Source organism: Arabidopsis lyrata, assembly GCF_000004255.2.
Source record: "Arabidopsis lyrata subsp. lyrata unplaced genomic scaffold ARALYscaffold_7, whole genome shotgun sequence".
NCBI classification, from domain to species: Eukaryota; Viridiplantae; Streptophyta; class Magnoliopsida; order Brassicales; family Brassicaceae; genus Arabidopsis; species Arabidopsis lyrata.
In genome coordinates, this window is record NW_003302549.1 from 12,265,963 (window position 1) to 12,282,621 (window position 16,659).

The 16,659-nt window shown below is 35.5% G+C and overlaps 4 protein-coding genes and 1 non-coding gene across 6 annotated transcripts in view; 1 reads left to right on the forward strand and 4 right to left on the reverse strand.

The window, feature by feature from the left end:
- The window catches only part of LOC9304221 (glycine-rich cell wall structural protein), a 1,350-nt gene extending 706 nt beyond the window's left edge, over nucleotides 1-644 (forward strand). Inside the window, exon 2 of the mRNA XM_002868103.1 lies at nucleotides 576-644. Coding sequence (XP_002868149.1) covers nucleotides 576-644 — 69 coding nt within the window. The remainder of the gene's footprint in view (nucleotides 1-575) is intronic.
- A 1,575-nt stretch (nucleotides 645-2,219) lies between these two features.
- Nucleotides 2,220-2,292, reverse strand: TRNAV-UAC. The gene has a single exon. It is a non-coding gene; the product is annotated as a tRNA-Val (tRNA).
- An 866-nt stretch (nucleotides 2,293-3,158) lies between these two features.
- Nucleotides 3,159-10,060, reverse strand: LOC9306242 (GDSL esterase/lipase At4g16230). Of its 2 annotated transcripts, XM_002870125.2 has the most exons (5): nucleotides 9,565-10,060; nucleotides 9,188-9,318; nucleotides 8,862-9,107; nucleotides 8,527-8,782; nucleotides 7,919-8,437 (listed from the first exon to the last, which is right to left on the reverse strand). In XM_002870125.2, the coding sequence occupies exons 1-5, from the start codon at nucleotides 9,800-9,802 to the stop codon at nucleotides 8,202-8,204; spliced, it is 1,107 nt and encodes a 368-aa protein (XP_002870171.1). In that variant the 5' UTR covers nucleotides 9,803-10,060; the 3' UTR covers nucleotides 7,919-8,201. The 2 variants fall into 2 exon arrangements, with proteins under 2 accessions (XP_020872280.1, XP_002870171.1); XM_021016621.1 differs by lacking the exons at nucleotides 7,919-8,437; nucleotides 8,527-8,782 and adding an exon at nucleotides 3,159-3,668.
- Nucleotides 5,308-6,120, reverse strand: LOC9304222. Its single transcript, XM_021016622.1, has 3 exons — nucleotides 5,995-6,120; nucleotides 5,705-5,908; nucleotides 5,308-5,599 (listed from the first exon to the last, which is right to left on the reverse strand). Exons 1-3 carry the CDS (start codon nucleotides 6,034-6,036, stop codon nucleotides 5,486-5,488), a joined length of 360 nt encoding a protein of 119 aa, XP_020872281.1. The 5' UTR covers nucleotides 6,037-6,120; the 3' UTR covers nucleotides 5,308-5,485.
- Nucleotides 10,061-11,585: 1,525 nt separating the features above from the next.
- Nucleotides 11,586-13,804, reverse strand: LOC9306243 (DEAD-box ATP-dependent RNA helicase 5). The gene is made up of 2 exons (XM_021016989.1): nucleotides 11,958-13,804; nucleotides 11,586-11,661 (listed from the first exon to the last, which is right to left on the reverse strand). The coding sequence occupies exons 1-2, from the start codon at nucleotides 13,802-13,804 to the stop codon at nucleotides 11,586-11,588; spliced, it is 1,923 nt and encodes a 640-aa protein (XP_020872648.1).
- Between the last annotated feature and the right edge of the window lie 2,855 nt (nucleotides 13,805-16,659).

The window sequence follows — 16,659 nt, forward strand, 5'->3', positions numbered from 1 at the left end:
CGATTTTCTTAGCTTTTTATTATGAATGAATGAAATAAATGATAGTATTTAAGAAGTATTACTATTAATTATCTTCTCGCACTCCCATCTTTCAGAGAGAAAGCGATTCCGATCTTTTCTTTTCCGACTTAGTCGGATTTTTTGTTTGTTTATAATTCTCTTGTTTTTCCGATTTAAACTGAGAATTTTCTGATTTTGACTAATCTTAAATCAGATTTGATATCAGATTGATTTTCAATCTGTTTCGGATTTTAATTTTCCTTCTTAGATTAGCTAAGCTTGGATATTTTTTGTTTACCCACCTTGCCATCGATTTACAGGGTTTGAAGATTAAATCTCGTTTACCATCAACTTAACTTTTCTCCTATGTTAGAGTAATATCCTCGATGTCTATGTTATGAAGTAGATCTTATATTAGGTCTTTGGCGTGGCTTCCTTCTAGGAATATGGTTGAGATGATTTAGATCTGACTTTATTAAGATAGATTAGGGCAAGAAGTAATCAGATCTATTGCGGCTGAATATGTAAAAGGATGTTTCAGAAGAAGTTATTGAAGCCTTCATATGATGTTTTAGGATTGTCATCGGCTTAGTCAAGATGGCAAACTCAAGATCGGCGATGAGCAACTGATGGTGTTTCGGTAGTTTTCTCCTCTATAACATGAACCCTAGATAGAATCAATCACGTGTATGTTTTACATATTACTAGATTTTAACCTGCGGTACACCGCTGGATGATTTAATTTTAAAGTTAGTATAAAAATATTTTGTAAATTGTATCTCCTTATAACATATTTATTTATATTATAGTTTACAATTGTTATTAAGTAACGGTATACCACGAGTCCACGAGATAATTATTAATAAACTGAGGATTTAACCCGTATTAAAGCGGTATATAAATATTGATTCAAATTCGTCCGCCATATAAATCATTTCCAAAATATAACCCGTTCCGTAATTTCTTAACCCGTCCTGTGATTTGTATTAAAAAAAACAAGGATTAAATCCGTATTGAAGCGGCGGATTAATGATATTTTAATCTTTTTATTATTGTTGATTCAAAAACCCGTCCCGCCAAAAAACTCATTTATTTTATTAATGTTCTTATTTATGATATGATTCTGAATCATTGTCTAAATATTTTAATCGATGTAGAACGTTGAATACACATTTTCGTCAATTGGATAATATATGTCTGTTTTTAAAATTTCGAATCACAGTATATGCAGAAAAAAAATTGATTTTTTTTTTACTTTATGTATTATATGATGATTCAAAACAGTTAAAAACAAATCAAACAAAGATGATAGGAGAATCATAATTATAAATCTTAATCAAATCTTCTAAAAATCTAAATTATTAAATATGGAATATCCGATGTATGAGTTGGGTTAAATATAACTCGATCCAACAAATTTTTTGTGAATAAATTTTTAAAATGGATCGGATATCCGATATACCCGAAAATTTTTTTACTCACTCGTCACAAAAAGTGTTGCGATTATACTAGTATAGATTTTCTTAGATAATTGGGTTCATTTAGTATTTGGGTTTAAAAAATACGTTTATATCATTCTCCATGTAAGTTGCCCTTTTGAACTTTTTTTTTTCTTTTGGTAGGCGCACTTTTTTAATAAATGTTTTGACGACAAAAAAAAAAAAGGAAGTACTATTAATTATTCGATGTTCATGACTTCAGTCTAATGAACATATAATATCACACTCCACTATATAATACTATGAATGTAAGAAATTGCCAGTTAAATATTGCCAGAAACTACTTTTAACATGAACATTTTTTTTTGAACAGAATGTTTTTATATCAAGTGTTACTTCTATTTGAATGTTTGAAAGAACGTGAACATTGTTATCTTATTATCATTGTTTGACTTTTTTTTTTACAAATTTTTAGAAGTCATCATCAAGATCAATGGGTGAATGTAGGTAAGTCGTTCTTGTTCATGTCGTGATTAAGAATTTCACCTGAGAATTTATTCTGACAGTTCGTATGATGTTTTCTATAGTTTTCGTCTATTTAACTATTATATATGTGACATCCATTTTTTTCTGCTAGTATGAATATGTTTGACATTTCTCAACATTTGTTACTGGTTTTGGACATTGCTAGTTTTAATTTAGGAATCTGAGGACTTTTGTTTTAAACGGAAACATAACTGATTTTCTGGTTGTAAAAAAGAATTTACCATTATATAAAAATGATTCTGCACAGGATCGAACTGGAGACCTTTTGCGTGTAAGGCAAACGTGATAACCACTACACCACAGAATCTTTATATTATTAGTAACTTAAGTATAATTTATCTCAATGTATTAACGAAATCGCAATTAAATTAACTTATTAATAATTCCTGATATTTTATATTATTTGGTCAATTCTATAACTTGTTTCGGAACAATCTTGTTGGATACTTTGTCTAGTGTTTTATAATTAAATGAATTGATTTTCTTCTACACGAGTATAGTTGAACCGAATTAAATCATTACGAGAGGGATTGAAAAAGTAGCAGTTACGGTTGACGAGGAAAACATTGACGAGCTAACGTTACTCAACGAGGAAAAGGGACAAATTGAAAGCTTTAGCAAAAAAAAATATAGAGAATCGAATGCAACATTTAGAACTTGAGTTACGGTTGATGAACCAATATCTACGTCATAATTTCCATCGCAACCAAATGGACATAAAATTTATTTAGCCTCTCTCTTAGACTTAAACTTGTTCTGATGTTATGTGTGTTTAAACTTTATGTAGTGTGATTAATTTTATGTGCTTGAACTTTGATGTTGTGTGATATATGTTTGAAACCTTTATGTTGTGTAAATGTGTAATGAAGCTATTGTATTCTCGTACTTCGATTATAATAGAAGAAGAAGATAAATAGAGAAGCCAAACCAATTTTAAATTAGAGGAACTTCTAATTACAAACGATAGCACGAATTGTAAGCTTACTCCCATAATATTTGGCTGTTTTAGGATATATTAAAAAGATTAAGTTTGTCTAACCATATAAAATACTAAAAAATATAATGTGTCAACATTCTAAAGCCACCTACACTAAACCGTTGAAGAGATTACATAAATATCAAAAGAATTAAAGAGCAGATCAAAAGTATCACAAAAAAAAAAAACAAATTTAATTAGATAAAAATGCAAACGCCAATATCCAACCCCACAACCCTACGTAATATGGTTCATACATATTTGGAACGGTCCATACATACTTTAGAAGATGGGCCACATGGAATCAGCCCACCTACTTTTCCTACTAACGAACAACACGGAATCTTCTCACTCTCAAAACCTACAATATCAAATCACAAAATTCATACGTCAAAATCTGAAATAAGTATCACAACATTATTAATAGATCAAATGCTAGCGATCACGTACCGTAAGATTGAATAATTTTGTAGAATATCATAAACAATGCGAAAAACATCAGCGTAGACGAATCTTGAACCTTGTAGATTCTTGTTTAAATCCTCTAATAGGGTTTTAAGCTTGATATTATACATTTGTGCCACTTCATTTGGTTCAACCGAACATTCATCTCCAGCCGTTGGATCAGACTCTCTCTCGAATGGTATACAACCAATGGGCCCAATATTAATCACCACGATTTTCCTCGCACCCAATTGGTACAATCTCTGCCAAAACCATATAAATTATATTGATCAAACCGGTTTGGTTTGGATTCTGTTTAGTTGAAATTAGAGAAGAGAATTATTACGGTGAGTTGTAATCGGAATTTTGAGATCATTGTATCTACAAAGACTTCTGGAGATACTTTCCGTTCAAGGGTTGATACGACCGGAGTGAAATAATTGTTGATTAAATCATTAGAACCGGTTGTAACCGAGAAAATTGCCGACCGGAATAATTTAGCCGCTTGGGAATCACCAATCCAAGAAATGATGTCTTGTCTTGTCGTTGCAAAGTTGTCTAGTTGTGCATCCACATTTATACGTTCGCCCTATATTTAAATTTTTGTAACAATGAATAAAAAGGTTGTGAAGAATAAGAGAACTATAATAAAAATATGCTTACAAATAATTTGCCGGTGGAATTGAGGATTCCACTTCCGCCGGAAGCATAATTAACGCCGTCGAGAATGAGAGATCCGCTTGTTGTTGGTGCTAAGTACGGTGGAGTTAATTCGTCGGAACCTAATGCTTGATCTGCGGTTTTCAAAATTTCCGGTTATCGAGCCGTATAAGAAATTTTGATGTTAGCCAAAATATCAACTAGAAAAACGGGACTCTTTCTTGTGAAGAACCAAATTAAAGACGAATAATTATGTTCTAAGAAAAGAACATTAAAGACGAGAGAGATTCGTATGAGAATAAAACATAGAGGAAAGTTAAAGAAGGAACGGTTTATATAAAGAGTTTTTGTTTTGTTGTTCCACAAATGGAGTCCTTCATTGAGAATGGCACAGAACCACTCTTAGTTTGATTCGGAACTCTTGAAATTTACAGACATTGGAAATGACCAATACCGAATTGTATAGTGTTTATATAGATCCACTGTTTTTAAGAAATATTCAGAGTCTGAACAGTGCCGGTCCGAGCATTTGTGAGGCCCTATACGAAAAATAAAATGTGGCCCAATATATTTATAAGTTTTAGGGCTAAATTTTTTTTTTTTTTACCTATTTTTAGTAAATTATACAAAAATAATGATATTTTGAATATTATTACATTAAAATTTAATTGTTTGGGCCCTATTTTATTTATTTTTTTCGAAAAAGACTTTAGATTCTACCAAATATTTTCATTTTATGGCCTTTTTACCAAAAAAAAAGAAAAAAAAAAACCTTTTAAAAAAAAAAAAATTGTGGTGCCCCAAGCCACCGCTTGGGTGGCCTGTCCTGCGGGCCGGCCCTGAGTCTGAAAATGTTGGACGGTTTAGTATCAATGGCATATAGTCTATACAAAGCTACATGCATGAGCGTAAAACATCAAAACATTAAAATAATTTAATTGAATAATATTATTATCCAAAACCAGATTAATCTATAAAACTTTTGTATTTGTCATTTTGTATTAAGTGTGCAATTTTTTAATCAGAAAAACTCAGAATGAATAGAGAGAAATTTGAGTTCAAATTTGGTCACCTGAAATTCTTCTAACCAAGCCAACCGTATCCGGTTTATATGCCTAATCTTCATCATGTGACGGTGAAGAACGAATTCATTTGTGTTTGATATGATAAAAATAAATATCCTTGGACAGTGAAAATACCCAAATTTGTTGTCCATGAAATACAAACATAACATAAAACGAATCACTCAATACATGAGATTGTTATTTATACATTGACGTTTTATTAAATATAGACTGTTCTGTTGAAGGTGATTTTCTGGTCGTCGACCAAACTTCGGATACAAAAGTTCGACAACTTAACATGTTTGGAGATCTAAACAAGAGTTACAAATTCGACTTGAGACAACTTTACATGTTGTTTATATCATAATTGACCCTTTCGACCCAATTAACTCCCGCAGTAAGTTACCCGCATCGTTTTGAGCACTTCTAAGTATGGGGCAATCTGTGTGTTGACGACCAAGCATACCGGCCTGTTAGAACGGCCAACCAGAAAATACGTTTATCAGAATAATTATGGTAACACTAAAAGCTCAAGAACCCAAGATAGATTAAATCGACTGCGTGGTAAGAATTACTTCTGTACACAGTAAGTGAGCCCAATTCTGCCGGGTTACAAGAGGGATGGCATCAGCATCTTGGGCATGAAGTATCTCCATCAAGATTGTCACTTCCCTACGGAGGTCATTCACTTTATCTTGATGATGATTCGATTTCGACAAGAGCTTCTCCTTCACTTCGCATGCTGCTTTGTTCACTAACGACCAGAAATCATTCTTCCCCTGTCAACATATCGAATCAAAGAGACATCACAGTGATATCGCAACAAGTGTTTGACATCATTATATGATGGCAAATCTCTACTTACCTCAAGGGTAGTTTCTGATTCATCACGACCAGCAGATTTCATCTCATCTCCAAAAAACTGAGCAGAAGAAATGGACTTTGCGTTTGAGAACCTCTTTCTTGCTTCATCTGATTCTTCAACCTAGTAATCAAATTAGTCCCATTCTTCAACCTAGTAATCAAAATAGTTAAAAGATGAAAGTAATTAGCTAGATGATCAATGCTGTCACTAAAACACACGTACGGGCTTACTTTAACTATCGACGAGCTGTCCATTCCGGAATCTGCTAAGAAACATGATGATTACTTTGGTGGAGCAACATGGCCAAGAAGTGGCATCAATAACTCTTCCTTGACAGAATAAGAAAAACCCACCCATTAGACGGTTCCAGTAGACCAGTAGTAGTATCTTCTGCAATAGCTTCTACAACAAGAATCTGCCTATACAAATCAGCAGCTCTTGAAGTGTACTTAGACTCAATATTGCCATCGTCCGTCCATCCATGTTGCTTGACGAACACCTGAGCGCGGTAGTTTCCACCAAATATCATTGCCCTAAGCTGCTAAAGGCTCCATGAATCTAAATTCGTTGATCTATTATACCAACTGGAAAAAGAAAAATGAGAACGTACATTAGCATTTTTTGCTATTAATCGATCAAATAAGACAGAGAACCACTTTGAAAATATTATCGAAGATTTTAATCAGTCTCCACTAGTGTAAGGAACTGACATTTAAATTTCAACCCACACTCGAGTCTACAGTTTAAGAACTAAAAACCTATCATGCCCCAATTAAACCCTAGCCAGAATCAAGAAATTGCTACAAGTTTACCTGAAGAAGCTGATATGAACACTGAGGCTTTGATGAATGGCTGAACAATCAATGCAGAGAAAAATGCCGTATGTAACCGATGCGTATGTCGGATTCTTCTCACTACAATCAAAGCATACCTAGAAATATCCAAAAAAAATCATCTCATGATCCCAATCGAATAAAAAAAAAACAAAGAAAAACCGAACATTGTTCTCAAATTTTGCTTTGAGTTTTCTAAAAACAATATTTTTGTCGGTAAGATCGATAAAAGAATTTACCTTTTAGAATTCATCCGTTTTTTTTTTTTCTTAAGGACATCAAACCAAGCATCGACCTTGGTACTGGCCACAACTATCTAATTAAGGTGTCCCGAGAAAATCTTCAATCCTTGTCCAGGCCGAATGTAGCCCAAGATCAACTCTTCCAGCTCGACGACCACTTGGAATACGTTCTTATCTCAACTACAAAAAATCTTGAAGTGAAATCGGCCCAATCAAAGTACAAACGAAGGAGTTATTCAATGATGATTCCCACTTGATGCAAGCCTCGGATTCCACCAACACAAGACTCGCAAATTCAAAGGCTAAAACTATGCGGAAGTGGTGATGATGATGAAGTAGCCGATTTGATGTTGAATCCACAACACCGAGTGCTAGAGAATATGATCCAAAGGCTATTCCTCGCGAGGATCAGAGACTCTACATGAAACTTAAGTGGTTTGATTCCACGAACTACCTAGAATTCGCAAGAACAATGATTTGATTCAAGACACAAGTGTTGCAGCAAACTGAAATTTCTTATTAATAAAAAGCTTGAATTGAAAGTAAAAAGTGTTAGAGCTTATATAGGCTTGAGATAGATGACCTCCAACGATGTAGAACAAACTAAGAAAGGGAAGAAATCATTCAACATAAAGGAGAATTAACGTTGTAGAGTTTCTAGTCGTTTGGCTTTAATGGAGGAGCATCAATGATAGTGGCTGAAGAGATATGCAGGTTTTTAGGGCTTAGAGGACGTGTAGGATCTCCTCGAACAGATAGAAGGTCGAGATTAACTAGAAGAGTCTCGATTGGTGTTGAAACTAGATGCATTACTACATTTATCCTTTGAAGCAAAATGAACCTTGAAACACTATAGTTAAAATGCTTTTCAAAAGAACATAAGAATGTTGGATATATTTAATTTCTATCATTGGTTAGATATATAAACCTAACCAAAAAATACTAAGAAATATAATGTCTCAACATTCGAAAGCCAGCTACACTAAACCTTTCAAGAGATTACACATATATCATAAGCATAAAAATGTATCATAAGACAAAAAAAAAAGAAGCAAACTTAACTAGATCAAAATGCAAATGCCAATAGCAGACCGGCCCAACCCTATATAGATGAGGTTTTCTTTATTACGGTTCATGCATTTATCTTGAGGTTAGCAAGTTGCCAGATATTGATTGGAAATATATCAGAGGTGTCGCCAGAGAGTAGACGCCGAGCAATGATGACGTTAGCAGCTTCGGTAGGATGGTAAGGATCCCAAAACACATATTTGGAACGATCCATACATACTTTTGAAGATGGACCACATGGAATAAGCCCACCTACTTTTCCAAGTAATGAACAACACGGAATCTTCTCACTTTCAAAACCTACAATATCAAATTACCAAATTCATAAGTTAAAATATAAAATAAGTAACATAGCATTATTAAGAGATCAAATGGTTGAGATTACGTACCGTAAGATGAATAATTTTGTAGGATATCATAAACAATGCGAAAAACATCAGCGTAGACGAATCTTGAACCTTGTAGATTCTTGTTTAAATCCTCTACTAGGGTTTTAAGCTTGATATTATACATTTGTGCCACTTCATTTGGTTCAACCGAACATTCATCTCCAGCCGTTGGATCAGTTTCTCTCTCGAACGGTATACAACCAATGGGACCAATATTAATCACCACGATTTTCCTCGCACCAAATTGGTACAATCTCTGCCAAAACCATATAAATTATTGATCAACCAGTTTGGTTTTAATTCGGTTTAGTTGAAATTAGAGAAGCGATTATTACGGTGAGTTGTAATCGGAATCTTGAGATCATTGTATCCACGAAGACTTCGGGAGATGTGACTTTCCGTTCAACGGTTGACACCACCGGGGTGAAATAATTGTTGATTAGATCGTTTGAACCGGTCGTAACCGAGAAAATTGCTGACCGGAATAATTTAGCCGCTTCGGATTCACCAATCCAAGAAATTATGTCTCGTCTTGTCGTTGCAAAGTTGTCTAGTTGTGCATCCACATTTATACGCTCTCCCTGTAATCAAATTTTTTGTAACATGTAATATATAAAAATAAATGTGTGAAGAATAAGAAATAGAATAAAAATATGCTTACAAATATTTTTCCCGTAGAATTGAGGATTCCACTTCCGCCAGAAGCATAATTAACGCCATTAAGAATGAGATATCCTCTTGTTGTTGGTGCTAAGTACGGTGGAGTTAATTCGTCGGAACCTAATGCTTGATCTGCAGTTTTCAAAATTTCCGGTTACCGATCGAGCCGTATAAGAAATAAACCAAAACTTGGCTTTAAAACGAACCGGTCCAAAATACAAGAACGTTGTTACATGTTGGAAAGTCAACGAGCAGTATAATGTTAACATTAAATACAATCTTTATTATTACGGCTTGAACATTGCATGGAAACTTGTGTGTATTAACTATTAACTTAATCTATTATTCGTATAAGATAATTATAGAATTATTACTTACATACGATATCGACGATTGTTCTTCCGTTGGTGAATCTCCCAGTAGGTGATCCAAAATCGATCCCATTAGGATCATAATTAGCCTTTGACAATGTGGCTAAGTAGTTGTTGTTTCCGGCATCCACCAATGAATCTCCGAACACAAAATTCGCCGGAATGTTTTTACCGGCATGACACACCTCGGAGAAGAACAAGACCGATAAAGCTATAACTTGGAAAAGAAAAACAAGCAACGACATTACTGGTATTTGATATTTTAGAAAAAATTTCAACTAGAAAAACGGGACTCTTTTTAGTGAAGAACCAGAGACGGGTAATGTTATTTTCTAAGAAAAGAACAGTGAAGATGAGAGAGATTCATATGAGAATAAAAGATAGAGGAAAGTTGAAGAAGGAACGGTTTATATAAAGAGTTTTTGTTTTGTTGTTCTACAAATGGAGTTCTTCATTGAGAATGGCACAGAACCACTGTTAGTTTAATTCAGAACTCTTAAATAAAAGACAGAGACATTGGAAATAATAACGAATTGTATAGTGTTCATATAGGATCCACTGTTTTTAATATTTATATATATACTATAAGAGAAGATCAGAGTCTGAACAAGTTGGCCGGTTTAGTATTAATGGCCTATATAGTCAATACAAAGCAACATGCATGAGCGTAACATTTAAATATATTATAATAATTTAATTCTGTAATACGTTGCTAGGTATTTTAAGAGATTTTTCCTCCATGTGTCTGTTTTTTAGTAGTCCATTCTTTTTTAATATTAAAATATTAACATTTAAATTATAAAAAATTCAAAAGCTTATTTCAAACGATGAAGCTGCTCTTGACTATTTATTGTACTACAGAGAGAGTCGAGAGAACGTGTCATTGAATAACAAAAGATGCTCTAGGTTCTATAGTACTTGTAGAGGCAAATTATAAGCCAATGACATGGTAGAACGATTGCCTTTCGTGCTCTTGAATTCTATCTTAAATATAGTATATTGTGTAACTGTAATCATGCTGTGATATTCGTGATTGAATTTTTTTTTCAGCAAATTAAAATAGCTAAATATTTGCAAAATATGATGTAACGTGTTAAGAATGGCCAATTTTAGACGACGTTTAGCGAACGAAATGAAAATTAAACATTTGGCGGAACGAATTGTATGCAAAAAAATAAATTATAAATGTTATATTTCAAATGGTAGTTAATAAAACATGGATTTTGAGAGGATTTTTCAGTTTTAGTAGTTTTTGCTCTGTCACACATTTGGCGGAACATCTATTTCTCCTTTTTTATTCCAACCAAAAGTTTTCGAGTGTTTTAACATTGAAGTTTGTAAAGAAAATTAAAATTTTTCTCCGTTAAATCAATTATATTGATATCAAAAAGTGTTTACAAAATACAGAAACATTCCAATACAACTGTTGTACGCAAATATAGGAAATTGAAACAATTTCGATAAAAGAGTGGAAGTACGTACCCAGCTAGCTTTTGGTAGACTTATAGGCAACAGATGTAATTTGTTAAGTCCCCCGGCCCTTCATATATTTTTTGTTGGCTATCAGCTTGCTTCTAAAACTCCAAAATGCCTTTGGCATTACTTTAATTAGGAAATGTTGATTTAGTGTTGTTGGAGATGATTCTAAATCTTGTCGCCTTCTTAAAATCGATATACTTGATGATTCCGGCAATGACTTTGTATGTTCCTTAGAAAGTCCACATTGTTTTCTCACGCATTGATGTTGCTATAATAAATCGATCCAATGCCACCATAAAGTATTTGGAAGTATTTTCAACATAGTAAAACCATGGTACATCAGCGAAAGTCTATAAGTCTCATTAGAGTAAATAATGTTAATGTATTTGATAATGAGACTAACTACGTTTGCTTGAACAAGAAGAATAAACCAATTGCATGAACCAGCGTGTGCATGTCTCGGTTTATACACCGAGAAGTGATCACCGTCAACACCATCTGTAAGCGTCAATTTCTTAACTTTGAAGATAAATAGCAAATCACCAAAACTCAAGATATGAACCGGCGGATCAGAGATTTCAAACCACGAGAAGGGCGAAGCATTATCATCACCGGAACGTTTCGGCTATATAATCAAACACAATATAAGAACAACTCTTTAAAGAATAACTCTCTTTATTAATCTCAAGAACTCAAACTCTCAAACTCTCAAACTCTCTTTCTCAAAAACCTTAAACACATAAAACTCTCTCTCAATCTCTTATGGTCTATCCCACTTTGGTAACTCATATTTATACATAAAAAACTCATAGACCTAATCCTACTTTGATTAGGAGTATATTTTAGATAACTCCTAAAATATACATAATTATCTTTTAACAAAAAACTTATTTCTCAAGTCTAAATTCAAGCTTATCCAACAATCTCCCCCTTAAGCTTGAAATCTTCTTATCACTCATCAATGTCAGACCCAACTTCAACATTGTGTGAATCCTAGCAGCAAACGTGTTTGGTTCATCAAGACTGAATCCAGAAGTCAACAAAGCTGTCACGAACAGCTTCATGACGAGATCTTTAACGGACTTGCCATTCTTGTCAACTTCAGCTCTCTTCCTAAGCTCCTCCATGATACCATTGTCGGGGTTGATCTCCATTGTTTTCTTGCTCGACATGTAACCACTCATGCTGCTATCTCTCAACGCCTCTGTCTTCATAATCCTCTCCATGTTCGCAGTCCATCCGTATTCACCAGTTACTAGACAGCAAGGAGAGTCCACAATCCTGTCTGAGACCACAACCTTCTCAACTTTGTCTCCAAGAATTTCCTTAATCGTCTTGCAGAGATTCTCGAAAGATTCTTCCTTCTCTTCCCTCTTTTTTTTCTCTTCTTCGGTCTCATCTTCAAGTTTCAGTCCTTCCTTTTCTTCTTCTCCTTCCTTCTCTTTGTCACTTCCAGCCTTGGCTTTTTTCTCTTTGTCAACCATCACTTCTCTGGTGGGCTCTGCTTTGTCTTTACCTTTCTCTTGAGAAGACTCAACGTGATCAACTTCAAACTTAGAATCCGCATAGAAAGTAGAACCACCACCAGGATTCTTAATCTCTCTCAAATGCTCCAAGTAATTATAACCGTCATCAAGATATCCTAACTCCAAAATCTCCTTCCTCATAGCCTTAATCCAAGACCTTCCTTGATAATCTTTCTCCTCTTTGCCATGGAATGTACTCTTATCTGCATAATGCTCCCCTTTGGCTTCACCTTGTTGTAAAGCAAGTACCAAAACCCTGTTCTTTTGAGATTTATGGTATTTTTCTAGTAAGGCAACAAGTCGCTGCTTCCGCGCACGTTCATCCAAGACCTCAATGATTTGCGTAACGTCGTGGTTGGCGGCTAAGTCTACGGAGCCTATGACTACCTTGATTGGGTTTGGATCCATGAATTCCTGCGCCAATTTGTGAACATCCAAAGGCCAAGTTGCACTGAACATAACCATCTCACGAACTTTATTTGTCTTGCTCAATATAAACCGAACAGGTTCTTCGAAACTCATATCAAGCATTTGATATGCTTCATCCAATACCACAAAGGAAACTTTCGAGGGACGAAGCTCATTAGACTCAATCAAGTCTCTCAAACGACCATGCATACCAATGACAATATCAACTCCAAATCGAATAGCACTTATTTGACGCCTTTTAGAGCTTCCACCATATACACATATTGATTTCACACCACAAGGTTCTCCAGCTTCACTCAAAACATCAGAAATCTGAACATCCAATTCTCGTGTAGGAGAAAGAACCAAACAAGTAGGATTAACATTCTTTGATCCTCCACCAATCTTCTTATTCTTCTTTAACACATGCATAATCGCAAGAATCCCAGAAGCCAATGTCTTACCTGACCCAGTTTTTGCAATCCCGATAAGATCACGACCATCTAACAAAACTGGCCACTTATGTGACTGAATCGGAGATGGCTTCTCTAAAACATTCTCCGGCAAATTCGATTCAGCAAAAGTCTTCAAAGTTGCGTACTTTGCTTCTTCCACATCTTTCCCAGTCATAACAACCTTCGGTTGCTCACTTTCTCCTCCATTGGTAACACTTAACTCCTCAGCTTCTAGCTTCTTCTCCGGGACATCCTTCTTCTTATTCTTCTCACTCAGTTTCTCCTCTCTCTTACTTTTATTCGTCTTCTTATTGGTCATCGGACTCTCAACGACTAAAGGTTTGCCGGAGATGGGAAGCTCTTGGAATTTTCTAGCCATCAGAATTCTCATGATAACCTTGTAGAGCCTATTTTTGGACCTTTTTGCTTTAACCAATAGCTTTCCGTCTCGGTCATACATAGTCAAGTAATCTTCTCGCATCCTCACATCGCAGCCCGACTCCGTAGCTTGGCCGAGACTCACAATATTGCTTCTCAAGTCCGGAATATAATATACATCGTGTAAAGCTCTCCTCTCTCCATTTTTTGCTACAAGCACAATTGAGCCTTTTCCTTTGATGTCAATTTGAGAATCATCACCAAACCTCACCTTTCCTGTGAATGATTCATCAAGCTTAGAGAAATAAGCTAAGATTCCCGTCATATGGTTGCTAGCTCCATTATCCAAATACCACACATTCTCAACACCTGAACTTGTTTCAAATTTATTTGGAACTACATTCCTTTCATTCAAGTATACAACTTCATGTACCATTAGTGCATCGGCCTCTTGTGTGTCATCATTCTTGGTTTCTTGCGTTTCTTGGAGTTTAAGCAACCTGTCAGGGCAGTCCGATGCGTAATGTCCCAATTTGTCACACCTATAGCAAGTTATCTTGCTCGCGTCTCTGTATCCTTCATTGTTCTGTTGGTAACCATTACCTTGCGAGTAACCAAAGCGACCTCTACCTCTTCCTCTTCGGCCACCTCTACCTCTATTTGCATACCAATTGTTTTGAAACGTTTGTGTTTCTGAATTAGCATACATGAGTTTTGATTGATCTTCTGGTACATTCTCTGCAACAACAATCCTTTCTTCGTACGTTTTAAGTCTTCCTATAATGTCTTCAAAAGTGGTGGTATTAAGGTTTAATACCTGTTCTAATGAAGCCACTATATGAATAAACTTAGGAGGCAGACTGTTAAGAAACTTCTTAACCATCTTAGATTCCTCAATCTCTACTCCAAGAGAAGCAGATTTTGAAGATATCTCTGCCATCTTTCCTGCGAACTCATCTATTTTCTCTGTATCAGTCATCTTGAGTTTCTCAAAGTTAGCCATAAGTGTTTGAAGACGTGCTTCTTTGACTCGTTCAGCTCCCACATGTCTCGACTTTATAGCATCCCAAACTTTCTTTGCAGAATCCAAATCTCCTATCTACAGAACAAGTGCCTCTGGTATTGACTGAAACAACAGCGCGATAGCCGTGTTGTTCTTCTTTTTGTCTACTACTTCTGCCTCTGTTTCAGGTTCAATAGCTTCCCATACCTCATGACATCTTAGTGCAGCTTTCATCCTCAGCGCCCATACGGTGTAGTTGGTGGTGTTCAGCATCGGACAAAGAATAGATGTAGACCCTCCTCCTTTCTTTGGATCTACGAGAACCAGTGCATCTTCCGCCATTGCTCCCAAGAAGATCGCAACGCTCTGATACCAATTATATAATCAAACACAATATAAGAACAACTCTTTAAAGAATAACTCTCTTTATTAATCTCAAGAACTCAAACTCTCAAACTCTCTTTCTCAAAAACCTTAAACACATAAAACTCTCTCTCAATCTCTTATGGTCTACCCCACTTTGGTAACTCATATTTATACATAAAAAACTCATAGACCTAATCCTACTTTGATTAGGAGTATATTTTAGATAACTCCTAAAATATACATAATTATCTTTTAACAAAAAACTTATTTCTCAAGTCTAAATTCAAGCTTATCCAACATCGGCACCGTAAGGAGAATGAGAATCAAGGTCTTAACCGTCGAGAATAAGAGGCGGTTGTTAGTAATAAACAGTGGCTAGGATTTAATCGCACCCTTTTCTGATCCGACATATGATGCTCCAGGATCCCAAATCTGAGATTGCATTTTGTCTATCGATTTGGGAAAATTGATGTCAAATTTAACTATCCTAGGGTAGTGGTGAAGAACAGTTTTAATCGTGAACCAAAGGAAGCCGTTTGGACAGATCCTCAGCGGAAAGGCGCCGGCACTGCTCCGATATCTTTGCCGGATCATGGTCGGAAAGGAACCCTCACAAAAGGAGAGAAAAGCGATGAGAGGTTGGATGACGAACAATCCCAATTGTCTTGGGATTCATTGCCGAGTGTATTCTAAAACTATGCGGCAATTAGAAGTAGAAGCAAAAGTGATAAGGGCCAACGCCGGAGAAGCCGACGCCGGCCGGGGAAAACAACGGTGCAGAAACAAAGGGTTATCTTGGATGAATAATCGGAGTCTCTCTAGAGAAAAAACACAGTTTATCTTTCTAAAAAATTAATAATGGTGTTTTTCTAGTGAAAATTATCTAGGATAACCTACTTTTCAAAAGAAATAGCTATGATAACCCACTTCATTTTTTTTCCCTACATAATTTTAATCATGCGTGGCTGGAAGAAAATATTAATCATGCGGAAATACGAAACAATCATTTCCAATGAAACCACCCCAGGGACAGAAACTCTCAATGGTCACCACCTCCGGACGGTTGGCTTAAGTGCAACTTTGATAGTGGTTTTCAGCAAGGACGATCTTTCACAAACACATGTTGGTTGATAAGGGATAGTAATTGGAAAGTTCTCCTCACGGGTTGCGCAAAACTATGTTCAGCTATGTCTCCGCTGCATGCCGAAGCTTTAGGTTTCCTCCATGTCCTTCAAATAGTATGGGCTCATGGTATGCGACAAGTTTGGTTTGAAGGCGATAATAAGGAACTGATCTCAATCATTAATAGTTGTGAAGATCATTCGTAGATAGGTTCTCTTCTTTACGATATTCGTCATTGGATGGCAAAGCTTCCTCTCTCATCGTTGGATCACGTCAATCGGGAAAAGAATAGTGCAGCTGATAAGATGGCTCATTAAGCTCTTTCTATTAGTTCATCTTTTAAAGTATACTCTGTTCCTCCTTCT

Excerpts from the sequence above, each read along its gene's own strand:
- LOC9304222 (XM_021016622.1), bottom strand. The coding sequence starts at position 6,036 with ATGAAATCTGCTGGTCGTGATGAATCAGAAACTACCCTTGAG. Across the intron at positions 5,909-5,994 it reads AATCAGAAACTACCCTTGAG|GGGAAGAATGATTTCTGGTC; the intron begins GTAAGTAGAGAT and ends ATATGTTGACAG. Across the intron at positions 5,600-5,704 it reads CTCACTTACTGTGTACAGAA|GCCGGTATGCTTGGTCGTCA; the intron begins GTAATTCTTACC and ends CCGTTCTAACAG.
- LOC9306242 (XM_002870125.2), bottom strand. The coding sequence starts at position 9,802 with ATGTCGTTGCTTGTTTTTCTTTTCCAAGTTATAGCTTTATCGGTCTTG. Across the intron at positions 8,783-8,861 it reads GATTCCGATTACAACTCACC|AGATTGTACCAATTTGGTGC; the intron begins GTAATAATCGCT and ends TGGTTTTGGCAG. Across the intron at positions 8,438-8,526 it reads ACAAAATTATTCATCTTACG|GTTTTGAAAGTGAGAAGATT; the intron begins GTACGTAATCTC and ends TTGATATTGTAG.
- LOC9306243 (XM_021016989.1), bottom strand. The coding sequence starts at position 13,804 with ATGGCTAGAAAATTCCAAGAGCTTCCCATCTCCGGCAAACCTTTAGTC. Across the intron at positions 11,662-11,957 it reads TCAAGCTTAAGGGGGAGATT|CCGAAACGTTCCGGTGATGA; the intron begins GTTGGATAAGCT and ends TTGATTATATAG.